Source organism: Monodelphis domestica, chromosome 5, assembly GCF_027887165.1.
Source record: "Monodelphis domestica isolate mMonDom1 chromosome 5, mMonDom1.pri, whole genome shotgun sequence".
Lineage (NCBI taxonomy): Eukaryota > Metazoa > Chordata > Mammalia > Didelphimorphia > Didelphidae > Monodelphis > Monodelphis domestica.
This window is the reverse complement of record NC_077231.1, coordinates 96,447,096-96,470,485: the sequence shown is the minus strand read 5'-3', so window position 1 is coordinate 96,470,485 and position 23,390 is coordinate 96,447,096. Positions and strand designations below refer to the sequence as shown.

At 39.6% G+C, this 23,390-nt stretch overlaps 1 protein-coding gene across 2 annotated transcripts in view; it reads left to right on the top strand.

Annotated features, from left to right (window-relative positions):
• Positions 1–23,390, top strand: part of LARGE1 (LARGE xylosyl- and glucuronyltransferase 1) — a 612,082-nt gene that overhangs the window by 196,617 nt on the left and 392,075 nt on the right. The window contains exon 1 of one of the 2 annotated variants that reach the window (XM_056798822.1): positions 7,489–9,225. The exons of the other annotated variant lie outside the window; for it this stretch is intronic. Within the exon in view, the coding sequence (XP_056654800.1) occupies positions 9,123–9,225 (103 nt within the window). The 5' untranslated portion in view covers positions 7,489–9,122. Of the gene's footprint in view, positions 1–7,488; positions 9,226–23,390 lie in introns of those variants that run through there. 2 annotated transcript variants of the gene reach the window in all.

Here is a 23,390-nt window from a genome sequence, read left to right as displayed (position 1 = left end):
CTCCCCTCTCCCCCACCCTCACCCCACTCTGACATTCTCTATACTAAGGTCCTTTTCTCAGCACTGGCATTCTCTGTTCCGAGACCCCTTCCAGATCTGATATTCCCTATTCTAAGGTCCCTTCAAGCTCTAACACCCCCTGTTCTAAGGTCCCTCCCATCTCTGTCTCTGTATTTTATAACCTAAGGACCCTTGCACCTCCAACAGGCTGGGATATAAGGACGATATTTTCTATTCTGAGTTCCTTCCAGTACTCATCTTCTGGGTTCTAACACTTCACTCTTTGAGGTTCTTTCCACTTCTCATCTGAAAGCAAAGAGATTCTTTTAAACATGGCTGTGTGGTTACTCTATATGCCCAAAGAACAAACAGAGCATGGATTTCCCCCCATTCCCAAGCACATACCATTTGTAGGTGTGTTCATTTGGAGCTTTAAAGGACCCTGGTCCAACCCCCCTCTCACCTTCACAGATGAGGAAACAGATCCAGAGAAGCTCAAGAGGCATGATAGAGCGGCAAATTGTAGGGCTGAAATTGGAAGGATGTAAAATACAGTCAGAGCTCAGAGGGACCTTAGAACAGGGAATGTCAGAGCTGGGAAAATTCCAGGTGTCCTCCCACTGTATTTCCTCCTCAGATGACATGTTGATATAATTTTTAATTATCATTTTCCGACATTTTGAGGGTCCATATTCTTGCCCTTCCTCATACACCTCCCTAAGATGGCAGAGAATGGATATAGGTTGTACATGTACATATACAACACATATGGTTTTCCCACTATAGGTCACCAAGCCTGCCTCTCTGCCATTTATGCCCTCCTTCCCCCAATAAAAAGACTTCTCAAGGTTTATACCATCCTGGCAATGATGACAGTCATTTTGTTGCGCTCTGAGAATCATTTGCCAGAAATGCTAACTATCACTCGACACCGGGCTGTGGGACTGCCTTAATGATGGCAAAGCCTGCTTTGACTCCTGTCCAAGGACCTGACTGTCCCTCTCAGAAGGGATATTATAAGCTCCTGGATCTGGACTGAAAACTCAAATGGAAAATAGGTTGTTTTTTTTTTTCCATTTTTTACTGATTAGTTTGGGTGGCTAAAACATTAAATTTTGCTTCTCACTTTACAGTAGCTTATTAAGGCTTTGTGCTATGAAGAATTTGCAGAAGAGAAATCAAGGAGCAGGGAGGTAATGTTAAACTACAACTGCCTCACAGCCCCAGGGATTATCCACCTTGTTCCTGTAGCATTTACTCTGAGGCTGTGGGGCAGAAGAATCTTGATGTGAAGGGCAGCAGTGTGGAGTGAAAAGTTTTGAATTTGAGCATCCAGTCTCAGCTCCCTCTCCCTCTCCCTCTCTCTCTCTCTCTCTCTCTCTCTCTCTCTCTCTCTCTCTCTCTCTCTCTCTCTCTCCCTCTCTCTCTCTCTCTCTCTCTCTCTCTCTCTCTCTCTCTCTCTCTCTCTCTCTCTCTCTCTCTCCCTCTCTCTCTCTCTCTCTCTCTCTCTCTCTCTCTCTATATATATATATATATATATATATATATATATATATATATACATATACACTGTGTCCATTGTCTAGGTCTTCTGTTAGCTACTGTCCAAAATGAGAGGATTGGGCTAGAATCTGGCCAATAGATGATTTCCAAGGTCCCCTCCAGTTCCAAAGCCAATCTACCTACTTCTTGTCATTCAAAGATGGAGGTGATAGCAGCATCTCCAGGAATGAAAAAACCATAATGAATTCTAGCTCTGTTACTACTCCCTGGGTTATATGGGAGAAGTCAGTCTATAAGCCATAAGTTGTTATCTTTCAGCCATATCCATCCCTTCATTGACCCCTTTGAGGATTTTCTTCATAGAGATTCTAGAGTTCTTTGCCATTTCCTTCTCCAGCTCATTTTACAGATGAGGAAACTGAGGAAAACAGGGTGAAGTGACTTGCCCAGAGTCCCACAACTACTAAGTGTCTGAGGCCAGATTTGCACTCAGAAAGATGGTTCATCCTGACTCTGGACCTGGCACTTTTCCACTCTGCCACCTAGCTACCCAAGCTGCAGCGAGCATTTCATAAATACCTTGTACGTGTCAGGTACAATGCTTAGGTGCTGGGGTTAAAAAGAAAAGCAAAGAAGAGGTCCCTGCCTTCGTGGCACGCTCACTCCAAAGGACAGCACAAAATCTAAACCCCTGTGTGCACACTAGTGGGATTTGAGCCAAGAAGTAGAGGCGAGGAGGGAGGGCAATCCAGGCATGGGGGCTGCGTGTCAGGAGACTTAGTGCTGGGCTGGCAGTACAACCAAAAGGCCAATGTTGCTGGATCATTAGAGTCTATGGAAAAGAGCAGTAGGTTCTATGACTAGAAATGTAAGAAGGGACCAGGTTGGGAAAGGCTTTAAAGGCTCGAGGATTTTCTAGTTGATCTTTTAGCTAATTAAGAGTCAGTTGAGTTTATTTCCTCCCCTGAAAAACGAGAGGCAGAATTTGAACTAGGCAGCATCCTATTTTGGGTCATTCCTGAAGGCAGCCGGCTTCATTAGAAAATGCATCGAATCCCCAGACAGTGGTCAGTGTAAAAGCTTCCATTTTTCACATCCAGGAGTTCTGAAAGAGACTGTGGCTTGAACTAGATTGGTTACCAGGAGAGTTCATTGGGCATGGGTGCGGGTTATCTCTGCAACACTGAGACCATATGCTAGGGACTTGTTTCCCAGCTGCATTTCCCCCACTTTTCTTCTAGCCTGAAGTCAAGAGAATTGCAGGCAGTTTATGATCCAATACTGATAGCATAACATTTAGAAAAGATTAAGTTGGAGGCAACAAATTCCTTGAAAATAACTGTAATTAGGGATAGTTAGGTGGCTCAGTGTATTGAGAGAAGTCCTAGGTTCAATTTTGACTCAGACCCTTTCCAGCTGTGTGACCCTGAACAAGTCACTTAACCCCATTGCCTAGCCCTTACCACTTTTCTGCTTTGGAACCAATATACAGTATTGATTCTAAGATGGAAGGAAAGTATTTAAAAAAGAAGAAAGACCTATTCAGATTTTTTTTCCATAGTCAAATAAAAATAATAATAAAAACTTCCAATGGCAAACTATCTTTTTTCTATAGTGAGAAGAACCTTCATAGTCTAGAGCAGGAAAATCTGATATCGAGCTGAATTTGCCTTTTCATTTTTAGTAACTGCTGAGGGCTTTTGGGAAAAGTCCCTTCTGAAACTTTATCCATATTTTCCCTTTAAAGATGGAAAGTCAAAAAAAGATTTTTTTTTCTTTGAGATCTCTTTTAATGATTTTACTTAACCACTACAAAGAGTGCTATGACATATGGTAATATGAACTAGAGTCAGTAGAGGGTTGAAATCCCACCTGTGTGACCTTTGGCAAGCCATCTTCTCTGGCCTCAGTTTCCTCAACTTTAAAATAAGATGACTTCTGATGACCCTTCTGATTGGAAATCTGTCTCCAATGGTGTTGGAGAATGGATTTAAAGAGGTGGAATTCAAATGCATATTGTTTGTTCATTTCAGTCATATCTAATTCTTTTTTTTTTAACCCCTCACCTTCCGTCTTGGAATCAATACTGTGTATTGGTTCCAAGGCAGAAGAGTGGTGAGGGCTAGGCAATGGGAGTCAAGTGACTTGACCAGAGTCACATAGCTGTGAAGTGCCTGATGTCAGATTTGAACACAGGACCTCCATCTCTAGGCCTGGCTTTCAATCCACTGAGCTACCCAGCTGACCTCCAGTCATATCTAATTCTTCATGACCCTAGTTGGTATTTTCTTGGCAAAAATACCAGAATATTTTGCCATTTCCTTCTCTAGCTCATTTATAAGATGGGGAAACTGAGGCAAATAGAATTCACTAACATGCCTAAAGTCACACACTTGGTAAGAGTCTAAGGTGTGTCTTGAACTCAGGAAGAGGAGTCTATGCCACCTCACTATCCCTGTTACAGCTCCTCTAAGTCAAAGCTCTCTCTTGAGGACAGAGTCTATCCTATTCTTGTCTTTGTAACCCCAGTGCCTAGAACAATGCAGTTGTTTGTTAATGACTGAGCTTCCTCTCTGGGTATATCTGTATGTGTCTTTCATAATTCATTGTGTACTTAGAAGTTTCAGGCATGACAGCTATAGAGGTGTGAGAGAAACAAAGGCACTTAAAGGCGAACTCGTGAAATGTTAGTATGTTTCTACTCCCCTCCCCCCCATAGTACATGATGCATTGCTGTCTTCTATCCCAGTGACACAAGAACGATGGCTTCTCTAGACAAGGTGAGCTGTGTCCTCTGGTGAGCAGAATTCCAGCCCTCTAGTGCCCATTTTGATGAATCGATGCATTAAGTTTTCCATTTGCAAACAGAGAAATTCAGCCGGCTTCTGCTCAGGGGTTTTCACAGCCGATGACAAGCTCACCAGTTAAGCTGTTCGACTTTTAGTCAAGCACATGCTGCCCCAAGTGTTTTTTTTTTGTCCAAGGATCTCTGTTCCTTCCCTTTCTCCATGGTTCTCAGGCTGCTTGAGTCCACCAGCAGAGAGGGCAATCCATACCTCATTCCGCTGCTAGGCAGCGCCTAGGTGGCTGAATTGGTTTTAGGGGGTAAAGGAGAGATAGAAAAGGGAGGCATGCTTGAATGGGTTCCCATTCTCATGTATCCCTGGTACTCTATGGGGCACATTGATGGGATCTAAGTTGACCACTTTCCAACCTTTGCCATTGGAAGGGGATCATTTTTCAGTTCAATTTAAACAGATGTTTGGGGTTGAGGAGGGCTCTAATAATGGTCCTTTATGGGTACAAACATGGTGACCAAGTGAGTCCTGCTCAGTTATTGGAGTGAGTTATTGGATCAGGATATAACAAGGGAGTTTGCTGTTCATTTATTTCAGTCATGTTTAACTCATCATGATCCCTTTTGGGGTTTTCTTGGCAGAGGTGCCAAAGTGGTTTGCCATTCCTTCTCCAGCTCATCTTACTAATGAGGAAACTGAGGCAGAGTTAAATAACTTGCCCAGAGTCACAAGCTTAGTAAATGTCTGAGGCTGGATTTGAATTCAAGAAGACGATTTTCCTGACTCCAGACCCAGCTCTATCCACTGTAAAACCTAGCTGCTATGTAAAGAGGGATACCTTGCTTGTATTTAGCATGCCATCTCGGCCATCATACATGTCATTAATAACATTTTGAACAAATGATGGCCAATAATAGAGGCCTTCCTTGAGGATGGCATCCTCGATTTAACATTGAAAGGCTTCTTAGAGACCATGAAGTTCAATTCCCTCACTTTAAAGATGAGAAAACTGAGGTCCAAATATGGGAAGTAACTTACCCAGGGTTCCTGCCTTCAGAGTTAGCACTCATTCCACTGTGCCATACTCATAGACTTGTCTCCCCATCAATCAGTTAATCAATTAACATTTATTAAGTATGTGATGCTGAGGACAAAAAAAGACTAACAGTTCTTATCCTCAAGGAGCATGCAATCTAATCCCAGAGACAACATGCAAACAAGTATATACAAAGCAACCTTACATATTTTTAAATAGAAAATAATTAAAAGAGGGAAGGCACTAGAATTAATAGGTGTTGGAGCAGGCTTCCTGTGGAATATGGAATTTTAGTTAAGAATTAAAGGCAGTCAGGAGGTAGATCAGGGGAATGGGAGTGTTTCAGGCATGGAGGACAATTGGAGAAAATGCCCCAAACAGAGAGATGGATTTTCTGGTTTGTGGAACATCCAGGTGTTCAGTTGTCACTGGCTTTGGGAATAAGGCATAAGAGGACATGTGCTGAAAGGGAATGATCCTCTCTCCCATTGACCCATTTTATGGATCAAGGAATAAGCCATAAACAATCCCTATTAACTCTCAAAGTACAGTCAATGCCAAGACTCAACAATCTGTTGACAGACAGACCAAAATGCAGAAATCCAGTAAATAAATCACTCTCAAAAACGGGCACTTAGCCTCCCCCTCTCTCCACTCACCTTGGAGTGTTTATCCAAAACATGAAATTAAGCAGTGGGTGAGATACTCCTCTCTCTGCAGACTGATCTCGCTCTCTCTGCTGGGCTCAATGGATGCGGGTTCACCAGTTAATTATAAAAGCCCCAATTCATTTGTGGCTGGGTGCATTCAGGGGGTTTGGATGCTCATGTGACCTCACTCAGCCTGAAATTTATTACACGTGAGATTCCAGGCTGCATTACACCCCTGTTTAGGAGCTCTCAGGTTTCTCCACTTGAAACTCCATCCTCAGTATCTATCAAATCCCTTTCTTTAGGACCAGTTTCAAGCCTGGATTCCAGCAGTTTAATAGAGGCAACAAGAATTATGTTGAGGAGACAAGCAAAAGTAATGGTCTGTGAAACAGGGAAGAATAAAGAGAATTAGGATTATTTGCCCTGCAGCTGAAAAACAAATCTAAACTAGTAATAGGTTTGTAAGTATATGAAAGATGTTTTATGGATGTGGAGATGACCAACTCTTGCTCATCTCTCTGGACTGCTTAACAAGTTCTTTTGAGGCTCAGTTTATGGGGAAGTGGGGGAGCTTCTCCATAGAAACTTCTCGGATTCCCCCAAGTTCTTTGTGATTCTCCTATCTCCCAACAATCATAATTTTACACCATCTCTTTATATGTGATATTATCCAACAAAATATAAGGTCTTTGCTACAGGGACTATGTACTCTTTATCTTGGGGTGCTTTAATCCTCAGATCCCTGGAATCCTGGCCTTGGAGCCCCACACTAATCTAATGAGTGAAACCCTCATCAATGGTGCATTTTGTTTAGCCAATTTCGGCCAAGCATTCATTCATTCATCTATTCATTCAATAAACAATTATTAAGCTCCTACTATGTGCCTGGCACTGTGAACACTGAGAATACACAAAGGCAAAAGAGAATCCTTGCCCTAACAGAACTTACTCATCTTCTTACTTGCTATCAAGAAAAGAGCAGTGGTTCTGAAGAATTAAAGGAGGAGAGTTCAAATTCCACCTCTAACAGGTAATATATGTGTAAAATTGGGCAAATCACTTACCTCCTTGAGACCTCAGGAAGAGGTTGAAAATGATCTGGGTTTCAAGGAAGCCCACATAGCACAGTGGATAAAGTGCCAGACCTGTAGTTGAGAGGGACTAGATTCAAATCTTACCTCAGATACTTCCTGGCTATGTGACCCTGGGCAAGTCCTTTAACCCTCTTTGTCTAACCTTTGCCCTTCTGTCTTAGAGTTGTTCTTAGACAGAAAGTAATTGGGGGGTGCAGAGAGAGAGAGAGAAAGGGAGAGGAAGGGACAGAGAGAGAGAGACAGACAGACAGAGACAGAGAAAGAGAGAGGGAGGAAGAGAGAGAAAGGGAGACAGAGGGAGACAGAGAGAGAGAGAGACAGAGACAGAGACAGAGACAGAGACAGAGACAGAGACAGAGGGAGGGGGGAGGGATAGATAAAGTATCCAGTTGTGTGACCTTACGTACCAAGAAAACCCCAAATGGGGTCACAGAGAGTCAGACACAACTGAACAACAAGGAATTGAAAAGCTGAGAAACTTTTAGATTTGAAGCTGGAAGGGGATGAAAAGGCCAACTAGCTCACGTCCCCTCATTTTACAGATGAGGAGCCTAAAGCCCAGGGAGTTGAATCTACTCCTCTAAACCACCCAGGCAGTAAGGATCTGGGATGGGATTCAAGCACAGGCCAGAGGCTCTTAATACTCTTCCCCCTATTAGAATGGGAGCTCCTTCAGAGCAAGAAACATCTTGGTTTTTTTTCTCTTTGTATCCCAGGGATTAGCACAGTGCCTGGCTTACCATAAGGTATTTCATTGTGTTTGTTTGTTTGTTTGTTTGTTTTTTCATTCATTCAGAAGGTCAGAGTTTTAGAAGTGGAAAGGATCCTACAGGTTATGTAATCCAAGAATTCTTCACCTGGGGTCTGTGAACGTGTTTCTTTGATGCTTTGCTAACTGTTTCAGTGGAATTGGTTTCCTTTGTAATCTTCTGTTTCTATCTTAGAAGCAGCTAGCTAGTAGGCATTGTAGATAGAGTCCTACTTGTGAAGACAGGGAGACTCTAGCTGTAATCCAACCTGAGACACTTACTAGCTGTGTGACTTTGGGCAAGGCACTTAACATCTGACTGCCTCAGTTTCCTGATCTATAAAATGGGTATAAAACGGGGCAGTTAGGCAGTGAGTGCATTGGATAGAATGCCAGCCCTGGAGTCAAGAGGATGTGAGTTCAAATCTGAACTCAGAAACTTTCTAGTTGTGTGACCTGGCAAATCACTTAACCTTGTTGGCCTCAGTTTCCTTATCTATAAAATGAGGGGTGTAAATGGCAAACCATTCCAGTATTCTTGCCAAGAAAACTCCAAATTCATGAAGAGTTGGATGTGATTGAAAAAATGTCTGAACAACAAAAAAGAATGTAAAACATTTAGTGCAGTGACTGACACATAGTAGGCACTTAATAAACATGCTTACTCCCTTTCCATTACCTTTATTTGATTTTTAAAATTCTTACTTTATGTCCTAGTAACAATTCTAAGATAGGAGGACAAGGGCTATGCAATGGGTGTTTAGTAACTTGCCCAGGGTCATACAGCTAGAAAATGTCTGAGGACAGATTTGAACCCAGGTCCATGCAACTCCAGGCCTGCCTCTCTATCCACTGAGCTCCCTAGCTGCCCCCTTTATTTTTATTTCATACATTTAAAATTGTAACTTGAAAAAGGAATTGTTAGGTTTCACCAGGTTGACAAAGAAGCTTAGAACATACTAAATAAAGATAAAGAACCCTAATTCTATTCTAATGACTTCATTTTACAGATCAGGAAACTGACACACAATGAGGTCAAATGACTTCCCTAAGGACACACAGTAATAAGCACCAAAGACAAGATTTAAACCCAATTCGTTGATCTAGAGCCAAAAAGAACCTTAGCCCTACCATAGGACAACCCTCTCATTTACAAATGAGGTAACTAAGACCTAGAATATATAAATGACTTAGTATCCTAGGATCACCATAGCTAGAACAGAAGTTCAAGTTCTCACACTGACATCTCCCATCTTTGCTAACTTAAGGGTGGCTTAGACAGCTAGCCAGATGCTTTCTTTTCTTTCAGGGATTGATGTTTTGGGTGAGCCTATCTTAGTCTCAATGGACTTGACCAATTGGGGCAGGAAGAGGAATATCTCAATCAACTGGGGTTAGTAGTATTTCTTTTCTCAAGACTTTTCATAATCGTTGAAATCTTTTATCACGTGGTAATGTCTCTTCAATCTATTGAGTCATTTCTATCTCATTTGTTCCCTGGAGTCAATGAAAGTCAGACTGTATCTGGAGTTTTATATTCGATACTGAGCTCCACTTTTTAGAAAGAGCATTGATGGGGTCGCTGAGTGGCTCAGTGGATGGAGAACAAGGTCTAGAGGCAGGAAATCTTAGGTTCAAATCTCACCTCAGATACTTCCTAGCTCTGTGATGCTGAGCAAGTTCACTTAACCTCCCACCACCTGGCCCTTCCTGCTTTTCTGCCCTGGAATCAATACACAATACAATTGATCCTAAGATGGAAGGTAAGTTTTTCTTTTTTTTAAGAAAGAATATTGATAAGATGGAAGGCATATAGGTGACGGTCAGCTGAAAGCTGGAGAAGTAAAGACTGACACTGTCTCAGTCTCAGTTTCTGATTCGGTCTGTCTGTTGCTCTCGTTCTCTCTGTCTTCTCTCTCTCCTTTCCTTTGTCTCTCCCTTCCTTCCTCTCTTGTCTGTCTCTCTGTCCCTCCCCCATCACTTCCTATAAGTATTTTAACTGCCATGTGAAAGAGGGAATTAGAATTGTTTAGCGTTGCCCCACAGAGAAGAAACAGAAACAAAGAATAGAAATTGAAAAGAGACAGATTTCAGCTTGATGAAGGGAAAAGCCTCCTAGCAATTAAGACTATATCAAAGTAAAATGAGCTGCTTTGAGGGTTGGTGTTTTTACCCTCATTAGAGGATTTCAAGCAGAAGCCAGCTGGTCACTTGTCAGGCATATTCGATAGAGAAGGAGTTTGTGTTCAAGGAGAAGTTGGACTCGACGGCCTCTGAGGTCCCTGCCAGCTCATCTGTTTCACGATTCTGTGACCTGGTGATGGTGATCTCACCAAGCACCAGGCAACATGCCTCTGGATGGTTAAATCATATGAAGTTTCTTCAAATAAAAATCATTTTCCCCCTTTATACCTGGCCAGTTGACCAGATCAGCTCATGGATTCCAGGTTTTGAGAGCCTGGCAGAGAAGCCAGTTCAATGAGTTCTGATGATGCTGTTCTCAGTTTTCTTCAATGACCTGGAAGGCCGGTGGGGTTAGTGGACTGCAAGCTTGGTATGGGAGACAGGAGAAGACAACCAGAAGACAGCCTCATGTGATGGGTATATTGACTACTAGAGATTAAACCAAGAAAGTGATAGCTACAGAGAAAACAATAAATGCTTTGGGTTTTTTTTTTCCTTATTCTTGTTCTCTCTTTCTCTGGCTATGTCTCCATCTGTCTGTTTCTGTCTCTCCCCTTCCTCTCTCCATTCTTCTCTCTCCACTGGTAGAGAGTTTTCCTACCTAGGAGTCCCCCATACCAATGAGAGCTCAGATCTAGTCTCCATCCTTATCCCATACAATCAATCAATCATTTATTGAACACTTTCTACACGCCAGACATTGTATACTTGTCAGTTAATCCTAGTCATTTAGCAATTCTCTTGGAAATGTGGGGGTGGAGGAGACTGATCCCCACCCAAACCCTTTAGAAAGTCTCTGGGCAGTAATGCATTGCCTGCATAGATTCTTGCCTGTTGAATTCAACATATATTCATTAAATATTTCCATTAGATCCCTAGTTCAATGATCTATTAGACATTTCCTTCAGGATATGTAGGCAGCGTGAGAGTTTATAGGTTCACAGAATTAGAGCTGGAAAGATTCTTCGAGGTCTACCAGTTCACTCCTATTCTATTTTGTTTATTAGAAAATTGAAGAGTCCCAGAGCAGGAATGAAAATGGCAAAACAAGTAGTCAGTTTCAGGGAGAAAAATTCAAATTTGAACCTGGGTCCTTTGACTACAGATCCAGTGCCCCTAAACATCTCTGACCCAGAGAGCCTAAGGGATTTTCTCAAGACCATATGTCTTATGAGTACCAGAACTGAAACCACAGGTTTTTGACTCAATATGTGTATGTGTCAGAGGAGATATTTGCTTCATAGGTTAGTTTGTGTATTTCTTGTTCCCTTCCAATAGCATGTAAACTCCTCAAGGACAAGAATTATTTGGCGTTTTTATCTTTTTCATCCCTGGAGGCTAGCAGAATGCCTGAGATATATAGGCACCTAATAGGTGCTTATGGAATAAATAACTTTAATTTTTCAACTTGCATTGCTAAGGTAGATATGTGTGTGTGTGTGTGTGTGTGTGTGTGTGTGTGTGTGTGTGTGTTTGTCAGGTCATCTATTCCAGCTCAATAAGTTTGCTAAAAACATGTCTAGTCCATTTGCTGATATTTCCTCATTCCCAAATTAGCACATTTTTTGCTTTAATTTTTCCTCTTGGTTTCAGTAGAATAATTGTACAGTATGCAATGTGTCTGCACTTCCTGGAGGCATTTTCCCCATGGTTTTTCATACATTACCAAAAAAAAGCCCTTAAATCTCTCCCCACTCATTCCCCCTTCCAGTTTCCCATATTTGCCCCTCAGTGGTTTGGTATTAATAGCAGAGATTAAGCAGCCTCAGCTCGTTAGAGAGGAGATATTAATCTTCATCAAGCCCAGCAATGAGCTTTAATTTTTCTGCTCTCTCCCTGACCCCCACAGAACCTTCTCTCCCACTTTCTCCACCCTCCCCATGAAGCTTTGCTCATTGCTGGTTACATGAGTGACAGGGATGTTGAATAATCCACCTCTGGATTCCTTCCAATGGATCTGTTCCTCTGCTTCCCTCATCACTCTTGCCATACTGAGAGCTATAATTAAAGACCACTGGAACGAGATAGAAAAAAGGGTATCCTCCCTCATAGAGTCCTAGCCTGGAAGCTGATAGAATTTATTGACTTATGTTTTTCACAGTCTACTAGACTATGAGTTTCTTGAAAGCAAGAGCTATTTTTGGTCTTCATTTGTACTCTCTCAGCTTAGCAGAGTTCCTAGCACATAGTAGGTACTTAATAAATGCTTGTCATTAACTTAATGGCTGGATAAACTAAAGGAACTAAGGTAGAGGGAACCTATCAATTTTTGCAATATGAAATCCCCTTTAGTCTTCCAAGAAGGGCCCATACATTCTTTGACTATTCCTATCATTTCTATGATGAACCCAACTGTGGTGCTCAGGATATTGGGTATGGGGGAATGGAGGTGGGAAAAGGATTAATCCAAAGAAACAGGCTAAAAAATTTTCAAATCAGATGCCTCTTAGACAAGTCATATAGATTTCTACCACATGGTTAGGAATTAGGGTTCCCAAATGGAAAAGTCCCCTTTGTACAATTAGACTTCTAGAGTTCTTTAAAGAAAGAGACTGTGTCATTTCTAAACCTTGAGTCCTTTATGAGGTTTCAGATTTTGATCTGGAAGGTGCCTTTGAGGTCACCTCTGGCACTTACTAGCTGTGTAACCTTGGCTAAATCACCTCATTAAGTTAGACGTCAGTTTCCTCCTATGTAAAAGACGAATGTCTGACTAGAAGGCCTTCTGTCTTTGAATCTTTGATATAGTCTATTTCCCTCATTTTAGTGTTGAGTAAAAGGAGGCACAAAGGGAATGATTAAGGGAGTTGCCCATGGCCACATAGGAAGTAAGTAGCACAACCAGGATTTGAACCTAAAGTCTTTGACTGTTCTCACTGCATGGCATTGACACCAATAATTTGTCTTAGTGTTCTGCACATTATAGGGATTGGGATGTGTGTGTGTGTGTGTGTGTGTGTGTGTGTGTGTGTGTGTAATATCTGATTATATTCACCAACTTATTATATTCTCTCACTATTCTCCTCCATGAATCCTTTGTTCCAGATTGGGTAGTATTCTTTCCCATCATTGTCTCCACATGTAACTGTTACACCACACAAAGCTTTTTCCTTCTTTTTAAAGAATTTTTAATTTTTTTTCCAGATTACATGTTGGTACAATTTTCAACAATTGTTTTCTGCATCTTGAGATCCATGCTCTCTTCCTCTCTTTGAGCTCTGTGTTCTCTCCCTCTTCCCCGCCTTCCCCAAGAAGGCAAATTAGGATACCTATGTCCACGTTCATCATGTTTTGTTGATAAGTTAATCATTCACAGCTGATCATTGTACTTTATTGCTGACCACCAACATTCTTCTAGTTCTGATCACTTGACTTTTACATCACTTCATATAAGACTTTCCAGGATTTTTTATGATCATCTTATTCATTATTTCTTTCGGTACAGTAGTATTCATTACAATTTTATACCATAACTTCTTCAACCATTCCCTGATTCATGTAAATCCCTCCAGTTTCTAATTCTTTGCCATTACAAAAAGCTGCTATAAGTATTTTTGTACAAAATAGGTTCTTTCCACCTGTCTTTTATCTCTTTGAGAAAAACTGAGGAGTGACCTTTCTGAGTTCAAGGGGATGCAAAGTTTTATGGCCCTTTAGACATGGTTCCAAATGGCACTGCAGAATGGTTGTATCAGTTCACAGCTCCACCAATGGTGTATTTGTATCCCAGTTTTTTCACATCTCCAACATTTATCATTATCCTTTTTCTTTTGCCATATTAGCTAGTCTGATAGGTATGAGGTGGTACCTCAGAGTTCTTTTAGTTTGCATTCTTCTTCTTAATAGTGATTTGGAGCATTTTTTCATATGACTAAAGATAGTTTTAATTATTTCTTTGAGAATTATCTGTTCATATATTTTGATCATTTGTCAATTGGGGAATGCTTTGTATTCTTATTAATTTGAGTCAGTTCTATATATTTGATAAATGGGATCTTTCTCAGGAAACTTTTGTAATTTTCCCCCCAGTTTGTTTTTTTTTTCCTTTTAATCTTGTTCACTTTGGTATTGTTTGTGCAAAACCTTTTTAACTTAATAGAGTCAAAATGAACTATTTTATATCTCATAATGTTCTTTATATCTTGTTTGGACATGAATTCTTCCCTTATCCATAGTTTTGGCAGGTAAACTATTCCAGGTCCTCTAATTTGTTAAAGGTTTCACTCTTTATTTTAAATCATGTATCCATTTTGACTTTACCTTGGTATGTGGTATGAAGTGTTGGTCTCTCTGTAGTTCATCATATCGTTTTCTTGTTTTCCCAGGAGTTCTTATCAAACAGTGAGTTCTTCTTCCAAAAACTTGGATTTTTGAGTTGGTAAAACTAGGTTACTCTAATTGTTGTATCTGATGGTGATGGAATACTATTGTGTTATAAGAAATGATAAAATTCTTGATTTTTATAAAAACTGGAAAGACCTCCAGGAAATGATGTAGAGTGAAAGAAACAGAACTAGGATTAATGATCATTAGAAAGCAAGGAATAAAGAAGATACAAAATAAAGAACACATGCATATGGCTGGTTAGCCATTTTTAGCCATCCCCACTCACCACCATCACTGCTGATTCTACATCAGAGAGCAGGAGCCTCCAAAGCCCATACACTTTATCCTCTGTCTATAGGAAGTATGTAATGATAGGAAGTCAGTGGGCTCTTGGGATATGTAGTTCTTTTTTAGGGTGACAGATTTTCAATCATACATTCCCCCCTGAACCTGCAGAAGACTAGTCTCTCCAGTGGGTCTTGTAAACATACCAACTTTGAAATTGCAATAATTTGAGAATAAGAGGAAAAGAAAACAAAACCAATAATTGCTAGGTGCATTGACAAAAAGCCAGTTAGGGGGCAGTCCCCTTTTGGCATAACAGCATATTCAAATTAAATGTTCAATCAACCTTCAGTTTAATCAACCACACCCAAAGTTCATTCTGGATCTTCTTGATGTAACTCGTGGTCTGTGGAGGCATCTTTATGGTGTCTTCAAAAGAGCCCATTTTCTGGATCTGGAAAGGTAGCATGTTTCTTAACCTAAAATTACTCTCAAACAGAATTTAAAATTTGCAATTTAAAATAATAATAATACATTCCCTTCTGAAGAGGGTGTTGAAAAACACAGGGATCACTTAGGGATGCATGGCTGAGTTATGAGGTATATGAATCAACTGGCAAGAGAAATAAAAAATATTTTAAAAATCCAAATAAAAAAATAAGTTCTGGATGAAATATAGACTATTAAAGTCTCATGTGTAAAAATTCTAAGTAAAGAAAAAAGAAATCCATAACAAGTCCTTGAATCAGGGCCCAATTAAAATTATTTAAGCAAGTATGCATTTACCCAATCAGTAGCCAGAACTTTAGAAAGTTTGCCACACCATGAAAGATAGAAAAGGAACTGGATTACAGGAGCCAGGTAGGAGCCAAATTTGAGATACTTGGTAGAATGTGGGACAAGGAAGACCTGCCTTTAACACATGTTAAACAGCCACAACCTTGAACCCCAAACAAATTCAAGTCCTCTTGTTTTGGCTCAAAATTTTCATCAATTCCATCGGGATTGGTTGGTCTCTTTGACCTGGTGCTTGATTGGCACTATGCAGTTTAGCTTTATGCTTCTGTGGCACTGTGCAATGGCTTTTTTTGTATTCTCTTGTCCTGGAATCAGACAGAATCATTAAGCAAAGTCCCATAAATGTTTTCTTTAAACAATCAGTGACATCATTTTTATAGTCTAAAGCTTTTTGGGTCTGCATTGACATTATAGCAAATGTATTTTAAACTTATATTACTACAAAATCAAAAAAGTTAAAGAAAATCTCAATACTGGTGACATGTGCTTCAAATACAAAAAGGAAAGAAAAAAATAAAACTAAAATAGTATATTGCACATGCAAGCAAAAACAATAATAAAAGAGTTTAAAATATATATATATATATATAACTTAAAATCATTGATGCACTGTGTCAGCTAAGTAAATGTGGAATGCAAGGTTTCTCACCAAAAATGAGATCCATTTCCTCTTCATACCTGGCCATGATCCACTGTGAGTGCAAAGCAAATGATTTTCACAAAATAACAGTTTTTTTTTTAAAAAAGAACAATAGTACAACATGTAATGCACATTCAAAAACTATCAATATTCCCAGAGTTGTAATAGCCCACTTAATTACAATAGCAAACAAACCCACTATCATATTTCATATAAGTTGCTCTATGACAAAAAAAAACAAAAACAAAAACTATGAACTGATGGATATTTGACACAATTTTTACAGATGTAGCAAATCTTTCAACCTTGGCAAATATATTTTTAAGCAAAACTTATTTGGGTCTAGAAAATCACCAAGAAATCTAGATTTTTCTGGTGGAAGTAATGAAACTGAAGGAGCTCTTTTTGGCTTCCTGCTTCATAGAAATACCTTGGTAGGAACATTTCTTTATTTCTCTTCCTTTAATACAACATTCTTTAAAATATAAATATATTTAAAAAAAACTCATCCATTCAGAAACCACTCTTACAATTAAATTCTTAGCTTACTAAATTCTCTAAGGGTTGTTAGCCAGGTTGAGTCCATCCATCATCTATGTGACAATTAACAAATGCAAAATGGAAAAAAGGCTATTTATGGGCTTGTACAACATTTTACAATATTTTGTTCAGTAGTCATAAGGCAAAGGTAACAGAATATATCTGATTAGTTAAAATACAGTATATTAAAATGATTCAGTGTAACAGAACAGTATTGAATGCATTGATATATGAACTTAAAACAACAAAATTAAATCTTAAACAAAACAATCATCAAAATACAATAAGATACAGAGAATTTCATAAAAAATGAAGTCTGAAAAGGCTTAAAATTTCATCTCCAGACCCTTTAAAGTTCCTTTTTCTAAAATTCAGATCCCTATTGTCAGCATTGTGGGATCTCTCATAGGGAGGGAGAACATGGGTTTGAGGAATCTCAAACTGGATAGGTCCAGATGGCAAAGAGTTGCATGGAAATTAATTTCTCCCCTGAATCTCAGGCAAGATAAGTGAAAAGATCAGTGCACTCATGAATGGTAAATGCTGTTTGAAATAGGCAATGCACTGCTTTTTCATAGAATATGCCATGCTTGTAATCAACTTCCTGTTTGGAAGAGTCTCTTCCTTCTCCTTGTTCCCTCCTGCCCCCCCCCCAAGGTACCCTGACACATGGAGGCTACTTGTTGCCTAAGGAAAGAACACCTGAGTGTTTTTGTTTTTGTTTTGTTTTATTTTGTTTTTTACCATCTGCCCTGACTCCTAGCTTCTTGGTGGCAGCAATCAACAACAGCAGGGGTCAGGGTCTGGTTGGAGGACAATTTTAGGAGCAGAGCCACTGGGGACTGGGACTGGGGGCCAGATGAGCTGGAGGAAACAGTATCATCAATGCCAGAGTCAGCAGTGAGGAATGAAGAACGAAGGAGGAACAAGGAATGAAAAAGGAATGAGAAACGAAGGACTCAAGCAGTTGGGGGAGAGAAACGGTTTATCTCTTCTTGGAATGAAAATAGCCTGGCTAGTAGGGAAAGCAAACAAGTGGGCAAAAAGTAGGGAAAGAAAAATGCAGCAGCTCCAAAGAGAGTTCAGAGTTTGCGAGGATGGGTAGGGTGGGCAAAAAGCCTTGGCAAGAAAAACATGGCTTAAAAAAAAGTTTTATCTAGGCTACCTTAACAAATTGAGAGGTTCTTCTCCAACTAGTGGTTGCCATCATTGTAAAGGTTAAAATTAAATTTCAATAAAAACATTACATTTAAAGAGATTTATTAATGATTATTAGAAATCAAGGAATAAAGAAGATACAAAATAAAGACCACATGCCCATGGCTGGTTATCCATTTTTAGACATCCCCACTCACCACCATCACTGCTGATTCTACATCAGAGAGCAGAAGCCTCCAAAGTCCATACCCTTTATCCTCTGTCTACAGGAAGTAAGTAATGACAGGAAGTCAGTGGGCTCTTGGGATACATAGTTCTTTTCTAGGGTAGCAGATTTTCAATCACACAACAGAGACTGATACATTGTGGCACAATTGAATGTAATGGGCTTCTCTACTAGCAGCAATACAATGACACAGGACAATTCTGAGGGACTTATGAGAAAGATGCTATCCACATCCAGAGAAAGAACTGTGGGGACAGAAACAAAGAAAAACAACTGCTTGACCACTTGGTTCAATGGGGATATGATTGGAGAGGTAGACTCTAAATGATCACACTAATGTAAATATTAATAATATGGAAATGGGTTTTGATCAATAACACATGTAAAACCCAGTACAATTGCTCATTGGCTATGGGAGGGGGGTGGGAGGAGGGTAAAGAAAGAATCATGCAACTATGGAAAAGTATTCTAAATTAATAATTAAATGAACTTAAAAAAAAAAAAACTAGTTTACTTGCTACTCCCTCATCTATTCCATAGATCCATTACTCCATTTCTTAGCCAGTACAAGATTGTTTTGATGGTTGAGATCTGATACAACTAAGCCATCTTTCTTCATATTTTCACAGCATTAATTCCTTGATATTCTTAGCCTTTTGGTCTTCCAGATGCATTTTATTATTTTTGTGACTACTTAATAATTTTTGAGTAGTTTGGTATGACACTGAAGAAGTAAATAAATTTAGGAGGAATTGCCATTTTCATTATATTGACTCGGCCTATCCATGAGCAATTAATGTTTTTACAATTATTTAGATCTGACTTTTTTATGTTTAAAAAAATCTTCTAGTTGTGATTGATCATATAACTATATAATAAACTGGCTTTGTTTTTGGTAAGTGAAAGCTTTTCCTTCTATAAGTCTCTTCTTCCTCCTCCTTCTCCTTCTTCTCTTACCTTCAGTCTTAGAATTAAAATAAGTACTGGTTTCAAGGTAAAAAGAAAAGTAAGGGCTAGGCAATTGGGATAAATGATTTGCCAAGGGTCACATAGCTAAGAAGTATCTGAGGCTAGATTTGAACCACTTCCCATCTCCAAGCCTGCAGCTCTACCCAATGACCCACTGAACTGCCCCCTGCTAATCTTCTTTTCTGAATCTGACCATCCTTCAAAACCTTTCTAAAGTTCCGGCTCCTTTTGTCTCCTGTCTAAAGAAGAATACTAAGACACAGAGGAAAACTATTGGATTCATGGGAACATAAATATAGAGCTGGAAGGGACCTTCCAGGCCATCTAGTCCAACTTCCTCATTTTACAGATGTAGAAACTGAGGTTCAAGTCACTTAGGATCATAGAGATAGAAGTGAAAAGGACCTCAGAGCCCATCTCTACTAGCCCTCTCATTTACAGGTTAATAAACTGAAGCCCAGTGAAGGGAAGAAGCTTGCAGGTAATAGGATTTGAACTCAGTTCAATCTAGTCTAAATCTAGTGTTCTTAAAAGTTTCAGCCAAAGACTATGGGTAAGAGCAAACTTTCCCGCTTGCAGTTGGGCTTAGGGTAATTCCCAGTACCTTAAATTTGTGCCTGTCTCTTTCCAAATATGTTTGTTCCATATGTGTAAGCTCTGTGAGGGCAGGGACTCTGTTCTGGCCTCATGAATTTTCTATGGGACTGAATATTTGCTGAAATGAATAATAGCTAACAAAAAAAGACAAAGAGCTAGTGATCATGGGACCATAACAACTGACCTTTAGATAGTATTTTAAGGTAAACCAAGCCTTTTATGTATGTTATTTAATTCTTATGAATCATCCACTATTCTAACTCCCATTTTACAATTTGGGAAACTGAGGTGGAGAGTGGTTAAGCCATTTGGAGAATTTGAATAAAACTAGTGATTCTAGCCCCGCTCTTGCAAATTTAGTTGGTAGGCTGGCAGGCATAGTACCTATTTCCTGAAGATCGTTCTCCACCCCAGCATGACATCTGAATTCCTGTTGAGTCCTGCTGGCTTTCTGGATTGTATGACTCTGCAGGGCCTGATTAGTTTGCTTTCAAAATGAAAATTTTCACATAACCCAGACCCCTCCAGCTCTGCTAGGACCCTCCTCACTCAGACCTCTTGCAGGATGCCATTAACCCTCCCTTGGCTGCCATATTTGCCTTTTCCAGTTCCAGAATAATCTGGGCACTCTGCAAAGTTTTTTTGTTAGTTTAAAAGAAAAAAAAGACTTTATTTGCATTCTGCTGCTGATTTTCTGTTCTCAGAAAACAAGAGAGAATGAATTAGTAGAAAATGTCATTAATTCTCTAGGACCAAAAACTCCATTACCTATTAGATAGGTATTTCTCAAAAGGAATTAAACCACCCCCAATACAAAACAACCCTTTGCCCCCAAAGCCATTAATACTAACTTCCTTTTAAGTGGCAATGTTTTTACCTTGTGTGGAGTGCCTCAGAGGAATGGAGTTTATAATAATATTAAGCATTAACCTCTAATAGATTCTCACATAGAATAAGACTATTAGAAGTGGAAGAAATCTTGGAAGTCATCTAGTCCCTTCTCCTCATCCCTTATGTAAAGGAGTTGAGGTGTTGTGACTGCCCTAAGCTTATTCACTCAATTAGTGATAGACTTCTAACTTGAACCCAGTTCTGATGCTTTCATGAAAGTTTGTTGATCTTTAATCATGCTCTTCTGGACAAATTGAAGATTCTTCTACTTGGTTTCTCTGCTATCAGTTCAGGAGTTCTGAATATGTGTGTTTGTGTGTGTGTGTGTGTGTGTGTGTGTGTGTGTGTGTGTAATAGATCACTTCAGTAGTCTGATGAAACCTTTGAACCTCTTTCTCAGAATAATGTTTAAAAATGCACAAAGTGCCTAGGAATACCAAAAAAAAATTGTAGTGAAAATAAAGATGTATATTTTCCCCCATCCAAGTTCATGGACCCTCTAAAATATGTTCTTGGATTCATGGATCCTAGGTTAAGAACCCATGCACTCAGACCAGCTTTAAAGCACAATAGAGTGCTAGCCCTGGAGTTAGGAAGACCTGGGCTCAAATATGATCTGACATCTCCTGGGCAAGTCACGTAACCCTGATTGCCTAGCCCTTGCCACTGTTCTGTCTTAGAATTGATACCAAGACAGAAGGTAAGGTTTGCTTTGTTCTTTAATGCACTCATTTCTTTCTCCAGTCTCCAGTTGCTCCACCATATAACTGCCAAATGGATACTCCTCATGTCCAACTTGTACATGGTCACCTCCATGCTGAAGAAGCTTCAGTTTTTTCTTCTTGCTCCTAGAAGAAAGAACAAACTCTCCTGGCTTTTAAAGCCTTTCCCAGTCTGGCTCCAACCCACTAGTTTCTAGGCTTCTTTCTTATTACTCTCCTCCACACATTCTACAATCTTGCTAAACTGGCTTCCTTGTTTTTCTGCCATATGCAACATTCTTCCATCTCCCTGCTTTCAACTAATACCTTCCTCACGCCCACTTCTTGGAAGCCCTAGCTTCCTTCAGAGTTTAGCTAAATCACCACCTACCATAGGAAGGCTAATCCAATTGCTAGTGAGCTCATCTCAGAAATTATCTTGTCTCTTTTTTTGCATGCATTTTGTATCTGATTTTGTGTGTATATGTTGCTTCTTCCCAGTAAGCTCCTTGAAGGCAGGGACCCTTTCAACTTTGTCTTTCTACCTTCACTGTCGGTTTTACACATGGTAGATGCATTAAAAATGCTTGCTTAGTGGGAAATATTAACTAGGCTACAGCCTACATATAGACAAATCCTTAAAATGTTTTAAAAAGGAATATAAGTTTTTTAGGATTATTTTTCCTTCCTTATAAAGCCAAGTTGCATCTTTGTGCCAAAAATTTGCATATTTAATTGCAAAGTGGTGCATTCTTGAATACTTGAATAATTAAAAAAGACACTTTTCTGTAGCCACCAAAAGCTGTTTAGGTAGAAGGTAGCTCCCTCGGTTCAGTGCATCCTTCAGCAAGAGATGCCTGGGATTAGGGAGAGAGGAAAATTCATAGAAAGAAAAAAGAATCAGAATGGCAATGAAATGAAAGGGCACTTTTTTTCTTAACCCTTACCTTCCATCTTGGAGTCAATACTGTGTATTGGCTCCAAGGCAGAAGAGTGGTAAGGGCTAGGCAATGGGGGTCAAGTGACTTGCCCAGGGTCACACAGCTGGGAAGTGTCTGAGGCCAGATTTGAACCTAGGACCTCCCGTCTCTAAGACTGGCTCTCAATCCACTGAGCTACCCAGCTGCCCCCATGAAAGGGCATTTCTAAGCAGGGCTCAGACTCTGTCTCTTGCATATAAGCACATCACACATTATAGATACTTAACAAATGTTTGTTGAATTAAATTATTAAATTTTGAGGGGAAAACAACTTGGGGGTTAATTATACTTATCTTTAGATATGAGAATCTGAAATATGAAGATGTATTTTGCTTGCCTAATAGTACTGAGAAGAATATCAGCAATGGGAGGAAGGTAGAAAGGTACAATGGGGAGACCATGGATCATGGAGTGTCAGAGGTTCTGGGTTCCATTCTGCCTCTGATGCTTATTCTTTATATGACTTTCAGTAATTTGCCTCACCTTTGTGGGCCTTGGTTTATTCATCAGCAAAATGAAAGAATTGAATTAAATGGCATTTGAAGTCCCTTCTATTTCTGGATACAGGGTGCTATAATTATATGACTTATCCTTGGATATAGAAGTGATTTAAATCCCCAAAGTGAGCCTCTTAGGTTAGGCAGCCTTTAAAATATTATTCAGTTCTAGATCTGTGACACCCTAATCCTTCTTGTCTGGCCTTGGGAAAGTCATTTCCCTTTTCCTGGGTTTCAATTTCCTTATCCAGCAAATAAAGAAGCTGAATTTAAAGGTGTCTATAGACTTTTCCAATTGCTAATCCAGGATTCCTTCTTAGGAGTAAGATGGGCAGCTAGATAGTGGGTAGAGAACTGGGCCTGGAATCAGGAAAACCTGAATTCAAATCCAGCCTTAGATAACATTAGCTTGTGACCCTAGGCAAGTCATTTAATCCTATTTGCCTAGTTTCCTCATTTGTAAAGTTACCTACAAAAGAAAATGGAAAAACATTCCAGTGTCTTTGCCAAGAAAAACCCAATGAAGTCACAAAAAGTCAGATATGACTGAAATGACTGAACAATAACAAGAAGGAATAAGACTTTTTTTTTTTTTGACATGTGGAAGGGTAGTGGGGGTAGAATTCTGCTTGTTGAGTTAATTTCTAAGAAGGGAGGATTTTTTTTTCTTCAAAATCTGAGCAAAAACCCAGAGGTAGGAAAATTAGGGATATTTCTAGTGAACTTAAATTAGTCTAATTTTTGTCTAGACCATGGGGCAGGTCAT